Source organism: Atractosteus spatula, chromosome 13 (assembly GCF_055471065.1).
Source record: "Atractosteus spatula isolate fAtrSpa1 chromosome 13, fAtrSpa1.hap1, whole genome shotgun sequence".
In the NCBI taxonomy this organism is placed as follows: Eukaryota; Metazoa; Chordata; class Actinopteri; order Semionotiformes; family Lepisosteidae; genus Atractosteus; species Atractosteus spatula.
The window spans coordinates 40,785,559-40,795,438 of NC_142718.1; the positions used below are offsets into that span (position 1 = coordinate 40,785,559).

Genomic DNA, 9,880 nt, shown 5'->3' on the forward strand with positions numbered 1-9,880 from the left:
TTTCCCCGCGGCACAGCGGGACCGGCGGAGGAGAGAGAGGCTGCTGCACCAACCGCACCCAAGGGGGGCTTTAAGAGAAGCCTGTCTGTAGATACGTGGTAAAAAAACACACGCGGCTAAAACCTCTATTCGTACGCACGGCGCCCCGCGATGTGTTACAACCAAGCAGCCGGGAGCTCAGTTGAGCGTCTCATCCGAAGGGTGTCGCCTCCTACAGCTCAGTGCGCCCCGTCAGTCCGGCGGAGCGCCGCCTGCCTCTTCACCTGCTGCCCCTAGAGATCTGCCCAGCTGTCTTTATTATCCCCAGGGGGCAGAAACACACAACACGGACACGGACAAGGGCATCAACTGCTGAGCAAGAGATCAGGCTGCAAGCTTCCCGTGTGCCTTCTAAAACAATAATAAGCCATTTGTGTAATGTGTGCAACAATTAAATCCCAATTACTTAATAATACTGCCTGCTTTTCCTGCATTAAAAAGTAAACAGCAGAAGTAAGACGTACTGCTCACTGGTCTGTCAGTCCTTGGGCTGCCAATTCAATCAACACTCACCTTTGCTAAATGTCTGAATGAGTTTGGTATTTCCGACCGACCAAGAGGCGCAGCTCTTTAATTCAACCCCTCGTGATTGCATCGACGCTTGGAGCGGCACTCGGGTGGCAAAAGACAGCGGCTCCTAACTTTGCAACTCCAAACACAAAACACATTAAAAGCCCCAGACAACAATTTTAGGGGTATTTTCACACGTATGCGGCGATGCCCTCTCTCAGTGATAACTGCACACAGGTAAACTAAACATGATGTAACAATCTTGACACCTGAAGAAGGCTTCACGGCCGAAACGTTATGTTTTCTTTCTCACTTTTTTTCAGCATGGAATAAACCTATTACTTGTCCCCATGATGTAACAATGTCACGTTGTTAAGAAACCCTACTGCCTGCCCCACGCACACAGACAAATCCACATTTTAGAGGAACAGCCTTGATAGAGAGTCGTATTTATACAGAGTGCAATACAACTACGGTCTATGTCGTTGTTACTTTCTCTCACTACTCACAGCTGCTGCGATATGATGCACCCAGCGCCGGGGAACTTTACAATCAACTACAAATCCCAGAAGGTAGCCGCCGCGTTCGTGGACTACAATTCCCTGCGTGCCCTCCGCCGGTGTAACGTAGCCCTGTTCCGTGGTGGGATTGAAGGTTCTGGTAATCACCGATGCGATCAAAGAGCTGCGGCAGCGAGGCGGGGGACTGAAATCGTTTGGTATAAAATGCTCTGGTTTGAGGGCTCGATCCCTGCTGCCATCGCCTCGGCCAAACTGCAAAACTCCGTTTTTGTCGTCGTCATTACAGGTAATTTCGCCGATGACGGGCGAGTAGCCGAGGAGAACGGGGCTCAGGGGCAGGCGGAGAAGCAGGCCCTGTGTCGGGGATCGCTGTGGTTTTCACCCCGGGCGCAGGCGAGCCGCGGAGGTAACCCCCCCCCCCCCCCCCTTTGGGGGCGACAGCCCGGGCAGGGGGCAAATAGGTACAGCCCAGGGGATGTCGAGCCCCCGACACCGCGTTTCCAGGCGGGGGGCGACCCTAACAGGTGGCTGGCGAGCCGAGAGAGAGGGGGAGTATCGTGAACATTACAGATCAGCTGGCGAAAGGGGGGGTCGTGTAACCGCGACACTGAGCGACAGGACGGTATCGCTCTGTAGCCAGAAACCCCGGGCCGGTGACTTCCTTGTGCTACGTGGGATTTAGCCATTCGGCGTTTTTCTAACAGCTCGCAGAAACTTTTTTTTGTTTTACAAATGCGTTGCATCACGTCAGAACAGCGAGGGGCTGTTTTTCCTGTAGTCTGGAGAACAGAGCCGTCCTAGGTGGATATTGACGTTGTTGTTTTGTTTTGTTTTGTTTTTTGTCGTTGTTGTTTTGAACAAGGGCGATTCTGCTAGCCCTGGGAAGGGGGTTAAAAGTAAAGAGACGACGCATCTGCTGGTTTGTGGTCGGGGGTTGAGTGTGCAGCGTAGCCGACCTTGTGGTTTTAACACGGCCGTGGGCATCTGTCGGAGGTCGTCACCGTCACAAAACACGCACCTTTCTAAATAATAATAATAATAATAATATCGATTACTAAGGGGCTCTGCGTGGTGTATTTTGCAGCTGGAGAGTGTTAATGAGCAGCCGCAGTCCAGAGGACTGCAGAGGTGCGGGACCGTGGTTTTGTGATGTACAGAAATAAAACAAAAACGACCACAAAAGCTCGTTAAGGGGGGGTAGACGCGGGCACAGCCTGCCTGTCCCGGGCTTGGACGGGCGCTGCAGTGCGTGTGTGTCATCACCAGGGTGGCACAGCTTTGACTCGGCACTTTTCTAACCGTGGCTTGTGTCCTTCAGGGGATGACGAGCAGTCCACGCAAGTGATCTCCAGCTGGGAAGATGGCCGAGTCACGGAGGCAACGGGCCAGTCCTTTGTTGCGATTAAAATTGATGCCAAGAGGTACAGTATGGTGCCAAATGCAGATGCAGGCCTGGCGCAGTCTGGGATTCAGTTCATCACAGGAGAAGCATCTCCTGCCTGATGTGACATTCACTCAGGCTGGGCCCGGTTGTGCCAGGGGGCGAATGTCCTCTCGGGATAAGGACTTGTGCGTCGTGGCCGGTCCCGGTGACCCCGATGAGAAGCGCTGGTCTGGGAATTTTATGTGAATCTTGTCTCAAGTGGAAGCAGTTGGGGGGGGGGAAACCCAGGTCTGTTACAATCAAGGTTTTGTTGTGTTTTTTGTGGATCGAGTATTAATTAAACCTTCTTATTTTTCAGCGAGACCTGTGTGCAGTTTTCCGAGATCTGTATCCTTTTGCTTTAACTTGCGTTTTCATCTTGGGGTCGCTCAGGAAGGCCCCTCCTCCTGCAGCTCTTTGCGGCCCAGTCGAGGCTTTGAGCTGCTGCCCCTGGAAGAACCGTTCTCCTTAACGCTCTTGCTCAAGACCCCGTGGTGTGCGTCCCGTCCAGCTTCTTCATAGGCGACAACGGCATTCCTCTGGAGGTCATAGCTGGCAGCGTTCCCGCGGCGGAGCTGGTGAAGAGAATCGAGAAGGTCAAGCAGGTACTTCCGAGCCCCTGTTTCTCGTGCAACAGGTGCGGCCAGCTCCTTTCGCCCGCAGATGTTTCCAGCTTGAGCCTTGGGCGTTCCCAATGTGCACGCCTCGTTCGGGCTTCGGCCCAGAAGGGGACGTCACTGGAAGGGGTGAACACTTTTGCAAGGTGCCTGTACGAGCAGCACGTGGCAAAAGTAAAACGTGATAAAAGCTCTGCTGGTTTATTTTTCATTCGTGGATCTCATCCTTTTGTTTCTTGGGGGATCCCAAAGAACCTGCTTGCAAATCCAAGCTGGGTCCCCTTGTTACAGACACCCACCACCCTTTGCTTAAAGAGACATGTTCTGTTATCAGTCCTGTCTGACTTCCTCATGACCTCCAGTTACGCCCAGCTGTTCTTGTTTCCTGCTAAACATAAAGTAATCTGTTGGGGGTGAATTGATTGGTAACTTTAATGATTTCAAGTGCCTGTGTCAGCCTCTGTATTGATTGCTTTAACCGTTCCTTGTATGACATTTCTCACCGAAAGCTTTTGAGTAGCCTCTTAAGTGAATGCTTATGAATGTCTTAAATAAACGTAGTAGTAATATTTTTGGAGAATACATTTTGATTTGTAAAACCTGAAGGAAGGTTACAAACAAGAGGTAGCCATTCAGCCAGTCTGGGTCATTTAGCTGCTTTGGTGTCTTTTAACGTTGTTGCTGCCATTGAGACCGAGTGTCTCCTGGGAGATTGATGAGAATCGCATCCCTGTGAGTCACAGATGCACACGCAGAGGCAGGGAGGACATGGAGCAGGACCCACGCCCCCCCCTTCCGTCGCCCCGGAAACAGCCACGCGGGAGCCAATCGGTGGCTCTTCAGGAGCCGCTGAGCTAGTCGAGCCCCGCCCACTCGCTGCAGCCGCAGGGCCGTCAGCTTCGAAAGGTGAGCTGGCACAGGCCTTCGGGAAGGTAAAGCATGTCTCTTCCTGAAACTCTGTGTTTTAGGATTGTCAGTGTTCTCAGGTGCAGTTAGAAATCTCGCTGTGCATCTGCTTCTGACTGTTCTTCCTGCTCTTTTGGCAGAGTCCCTGTCCAGGCCTGTGGAGGACAGCACAAGCTCTGGTCAGATAAGTCCAGCAGAGGAGTCAAGCGCCTCACTTGATGATGCATCCGCTGGTTCCCAACTTGAAGATGATCTTGGTGTAAAGGTTGAAAGGTCAGTTTAAAATGAATGGGGAAGTCTGTTCTGTTCCTGTGGCATGTGCCTAAAACCCTTGTGCAGAATAGCCCCTGGTCCTGTACATCTCTGGATTCGCAGTAGTGTTCCAGCATCCTAACAGTGTTGCTGGGGTGCCTTTTGACAGATCGTGTTCAAGTGGAACTAGTATAGTAAGTAGTATTTAAAAAAAAAATACTTTGCTTGCATATTTAACCTGTTTGGCTTTGAAATGTGATTATTAAAAAGATAAAAGGTTAATGTGAATTGTGTGAAGTCATTTTCACAATTGGCCTCGCGGGAGAGGATGGCTGCACAGCATTCAGGTTAGAGGGCTTACGCTTGTACGTTGTTTTTGAAACATCCGTTGAAGCATTTCGACAATTGGCAGTTTGCTTCTGTTAACGCTGCAGTCGGACAGTTGCTGTCTCTCTCGCTGCTGTCTCTCTCGGTGTAAGCCAGGGCTGTCTGTAAGCGTGCGGCCCTTGTAGTGGACCGAAGAACTGCAGTTTTAAAGGTGGTGCTTTTTTTTTTTGTTACAGGCTGACAAAGAAACTTGAAGAGAGGCGGGAGCAGAGAAGAAAAGGAGAAGAGGAGGTATTTGTCTTCAGAGAAATCTTGTCTTTAAGAACCTAGGAAGCGCAGCATTTCATATATCCCTAACAGTCACCTTACAGCTCTTGATGCTTTCTTGTTGTTGTTCTGTGTTGCTTACAGTCCCCGAAATGTACCCGCGTCAGAGTCCACCTGACGAGACCTTGTCAGAGCGATTTCCTACTTCGGATTCTGGCGATCGGACAAAGAGACTTGTCGATCTTTCATTGAGCTTTTCTTTGCCTTTGAACAGAACGAAATTAAGAAGGAGTTTGAGCGCAGGAGGCTGGGGAAGGAGATGCTGGACTTCAAGAGGAAGCGCGAGGGGGAGAACACCAAGCGCATGCTGGAGGAGAGGAATCGAGAGAAAGCGGAGGAGCGAGCAGCAAGGGAGCGCGTCAAGCAGCAGATCGCCCTGGTACGGGACCGCTGCGGCCGGGGAGGCCTAACCACTGGGGCGGAGCCGAGAGGACGCGTTGGGCTGGGGGCGGGGTCTAACCACTGGGGCGGAGCTGAGAGGACGCGTTGGGGTGGGGTCTAACCACTGGGGCGGAGCTGAGAGGACGCGTTGGGGTGGGGTCTAACCACTGGGGCGGAGCCGAGAGGACGCGTTGGGCTGGGGGCGGGGTCTAACCACTGGGGCGGAGCTGAGAGGACGCGTTGGGGTGGGGTCTAACCACTGGGGCGGAGCTGAGAGGACGCGTTGGGGTGGGGTCTAACCACTGGGGCGGAGCCGAGAGGACGCGTTGGGCTGGGGGCAGGGTCTAACCAGTGGGGCGGAGCCGAGAGGACGCGTTGGGCTGGGGGCGGGGTCTAACCACTGGGGGCGGAGCCGAGAGGACATGTTGGGCTGGGGGTGGGGTCTAACCACTGGGGGAGGAGCCGAGAGGACGCATTGGGCTGGGGGCGGGGTCTAACCACTGGGGGAGGAACCGAGAGGATGCGTTGGGCTGGGGGCAGGGTCTAACCACTAGGGGGCAGAGACGGGCAGGACGTGTTGGACTGCGGCCTATCCACTGGGGGGCAAAACCGAGAGGACACGTTGGGCTGGGGGCGGGGAGGCTTAACCACTGGGGGGCGGAGCTGAGAGGATGCATTGGGTGGGGGGTGGGGAGGCCTAACCACTGGGGGGGCGGAGCCAAGAGGACACGTTGGGCTGGGGGTGGGGCCTAACAACTGGGGGGCAGAGCCGAGAGGACGCGTTGGGCTGTGGGCAGAGTCTAACCAATGTGGGTGGAGCTGGGGAGGATGCATTGGGCTGGGGGTGGGGTCTAACCACTAGGGGGTGGAGACTGGCAGGGCGCATTGGGTTGGAGGTGGGGTCTAACCACTGGGGGTTGGAGCCGGGGAGGATGCGTTGGGCTGGGGGTGGGGTCTAACCACTGGGGGTGGAGCAGGTGAGGACATGTTGGGCTGGGGGCCGAGTCTAACCACTGGGGCTGGAGCCTCCAGGGAGGACATGTTGAGCTGGGGGCTGGGTCTAACTACTGTGGGTGGAACCAGGGAGGACATGTTGGGCTGGGGGCTGGGTCTAACCACAGGGGGCAGAGTTGGTAATGGCTGTCGTCGGGTTGGGGGTGGAATTGAGGAGGAGAGCTCTGGGGGTGGGGCCTTCTGCTAGGGTCGTAGTAAGTAGCTAACTGCGTCAGGGATGTCATTCACCGCTGTCTGGCCATCTTGTCCCACACTCCCTTGCCCTTTGGATAAATGAAAAGCTGCCCAGCCATGGCAGCTGAGCACGTGACCTGTGTTGGTTGGAGTTCACTCCTCTTTTCCCTTTGTCCCCCCAGGACCGCGCGGAGCGGGCGGCTCGCTACACGAAGACCAAGGAGGAGATGGACGCCGCGAAGGCAGCTGCACTGCAGGCCAGGCAGGCTGAGCTGGACGCCAGGAAGGAGTCCTCTCTGAGAGAGAGAAGGTGCAGGACAGCTGCTCCTCGCATACCACACACAGCCCGCCTGACCAATGAGTATTGGTCAGATCGGCTTGTAAAAGAATAATGCTGCTGTCGCGTGATCAGGTTGGGAAACGGGTGATCAGTTGGTTATGCCTGGTGAATATGTGTAATACTGTTAGCTGTTGGCGAAGAGCTTAGGGAGCAGGACACATGCATGGCATTGTCTGATCATTGATATTTCCCCATGGCTTGTGATTTCCCATCACTGTGTTCCTGCAAGAAGTGTTTTTTATTAAATTAAATAACTCAAACAGGAAGACTGTCGCAGGTCACTGTTTAAAACTGACCAGTGCAATGATACAGTGATACAAGCTGTTGTGGGAAGTTGAGAGTGCATTGAGCCCACGTTACCCCCAGTAGTAAGTCCTTGCTTTCCTCTCGCAGTGCGATAGCGAGGATACAGTTCCGGCTGCCTGACGGCTCTTTCTTCACCAACCAGTTTCCTTCGGAGAGCCGACTGGAGGAAGCCAGGCAGTTTGCAGCTCAGGTCTGTGTCTTTGTTCGAGATTTGCTGTAAGCCCACGACATTGAGGTGCCAGACTGAAGTGGATAATGGAAAAACCAGCTTCAGAAAATAAATGCTACAGAACCTTGGCAAAGTAGCTGGACTTCTGGGCGATCCTGAGAAATGCAGTCAAATTCTCATTTAAGAGGAGGCAAATATTATGCGATGGGGTTGTTCTGCTACATTTTCAAAGCTTCGACTTTTGTTAAGGGCAGAAGAGCAGCACAGTAGTAGTAGGCTTTGCTGCCTGATGCCCTGGTTTAATTCAGGGCCCACGCTGTCTGTGTGGAGTTTGTGGTTTCCCTGCCCTGTGTTGGCATGGGTTTCCTCCCATGGTGACAGACTGGTAGGTTAATTGGTCCCTGTAAAACTGGCCCTGGTGTGAGAGTGTGCGTTGATGTCTGTCCCGCAGCGGACTGGTGTCCCTTCCAGGGTGTGCCCCGCCTCGTGCCCGTTGCTTGCTGGGATAGGCTTCAGCTCCCCTGGCTGCGACACTGCACTGGATAAAGGTTAGAGAACGGATGGATGGGCTTTCTTTAAATGTGCGCTTTGGTTGTCTTTTCAGGAGGTTGGCAATAAATACGGCAATTTCTCGCTAGCAACCATGTTCCCCAGAAGGGAGTTCACTGGGGACGACTTCGACAGAACCCTGCTTGAGCTGGAGCTCGCCCCGAGTGCCTCAGTCGTGCTGTTGCCGGTGGGTGTGGAAGTCTGGGGGTGCTGGATGACGCTATTTGTTTCCCAGTTTGGTCAAAGTGCGTTTATTAAATTCACTTTGCAGGACAAGTCCCTTATAACTCTGTGTTCAGGACTTGTGTTGCACTGAACGTCCAAGGTTTCATTTGAAACTGTCAGGAAGAAGCAGCAGAGAGATGGTGTGTAAGACTGAGAGGGTTTGATATCGGTGAATAATCATGTATTGATCCGTTTGTTTAATGTTTTCACATCAGGCCATGTCATTTGTAATTAACCATAAGCACATTAAAAAGGTTTAAGAAAAATTCAGCTGTTGTGTACCCTCCAGGAATAGATTTACCATCTATCCCTTAGTTACAACATCATAACATCTACACAAGAACAGGTTGGGAATTACCCAATTCTGAGTAAGTTTTATTTGAAAGCGTCTGTTTTCAAAACGTTCTCCAAGGTTGTGTCAGGGGCTCTTCTGAAGCGGCCCGGGGTGAAGTGTGCTGGACGTGGCAGAGGAAGGGGGTTCTGAGAATCCTTTCTGTGCTCTTGCAGCAGACGGGGAGACCCGCGAACACAGTGGTCCAGGCCTCGGGCGGAGGGCTGTGGGCTGTCCTGGGGACACTCTTCTACCCCCTGCTGGCCGTCTGGAGGTTCCTCAGCAGCTTCCTGCTCTCCAGCCCCCCGCCTGCAGGGTCTTCCACGAGACAGGCGCCCCAGCCCTCCACGCCGGCGGCAGGGGAGCCAAAGAGGTGGGTGTGTCTCGGGGTGACCACGAACCCCCCTTGCCCACCGTCGAGGAACTGGGGAACCAGACCTCTAGCGAGAGTGTGGTGCTGATGCCCCCCGCATTTCGTGAGGAATTAAAGGAATATCTGCTACAGGAGTTTGCTTTCCAATGGGAATTGATGTTACAGGGCTCCCAGGAAAACGTTGTACAGTAAAAAAAAAAAACTTTTAGGAACTTCGAAGGAATTGTGGATATGTGCTTTTATTTAAATACTTCATATTAAATAGTTATTGTCTGATATTGCTGTTTTTTTCCTTCCTAAATGTCTTTTTTTTTTTAATTGTCTTCACTAGAGAGACAGTCCGGAAAAGAGTTCTGGAAAAACGTACAGAGGACTTTAAAAAAGATGGAAAGATCTACAGACTAAGGACTCAGGAGGACAATGAGGATGATAACAACACTTGGAATGGAAACTCTACGCAGCAGATGTAGCTTGTTGACACCTACTAATGTGCAATAATTTTTCTTAATCTGTTTTGAGTAATTTGTAATACTGATCAGTAAGGGGTGACTTTTCTGTACAGACCTGGAAATATGTTTCCACCTCCTTTGCATGGGTTAAAATAATCAAGTGACTCTTGGCTGGCTTGAGCACCGGTTTCTTTAGTTTTAATTTGACGCTGATTATCTAACTCTTCCTCATTAGAATATAGAGAAAGCCACCGCGCTTCATTGAAATGCCTGCAAACTGGTGGCGAGGAGCCTTGTCTGTGTGGGTATCTTGTGAATTGGGTTGTCATTACAACACACGGCACAGGGTTACAATGGCTATGGGATCTGTGAAATGCCTGTAAGTGACACAGCACGTTTCAACCTCCCGCTGAAGAAGACCAGATTGATTCCGAAACCGATGTGAAGGGATATCATTTAACACGTTTCTTTGATTATGTCCCCTTATGCTTGTATAGTCTTCCTGTAAACAATTGGTATCCTTTACAGCTCCATTCAGTTATAGAAATAAAAGGTTTTTCAGCAAATCTCTGCATTTGTTTTTACTTGTTCTGCTCTAGTTCTTTGAACAGGGCGATCAGCAGCCTACTGAGTCTTGGAGCTCTCCT

General features: G+C 52.0%; 1 protein-coding gene across 2 annotated transcripts; it reads left to right on the forward strand.

Moving 5' to 3' along the window:
• Positions 1-1,173: 1,173 nt before the first annotated feature.
• ubxn4 (UBX domain protein 4) lies at positions 1,174-9,799 on the forward strand. 2 transcript variants are annotated; one of them, XM_088929878.1, is made up of 13 exons: positions 1,174-1,356; positions 2,389-2,491; positions 2,813-2,841; positions 2,980-3,098; positions 3,854-4,016; positions 4,157-4,289; positions 4,832-4,886; positions 5,137-5,301; positions 6,674-6,801; positions 7,225-7,327; positions 7,911-8,042; positions 8,588-8,784; positions 9,116-9,799. In XM_088929878.1, exons 1-13 carry the CDS (start codon positions 1,275-1,277, stop codon positions 9,252-9,254), a joined length of 1,548 nt encoding a protein of 515 aa, XP_088786004.1. In that variant the 5' UTR covers positions 1,174-1,274; the 3' UTR covers positions 9,255-9,799. The 2 variants fall into 2 exon arrangements, with proteins under 2 accessions (XP_088786004.1, XP_088786006.1); XM_088929880.1 differs by having other exon boundaries at positions 8,591-8,784.
• The last annotated feature ends 81 nt before the right edge of the window (positions 9,800-9,880 follow it).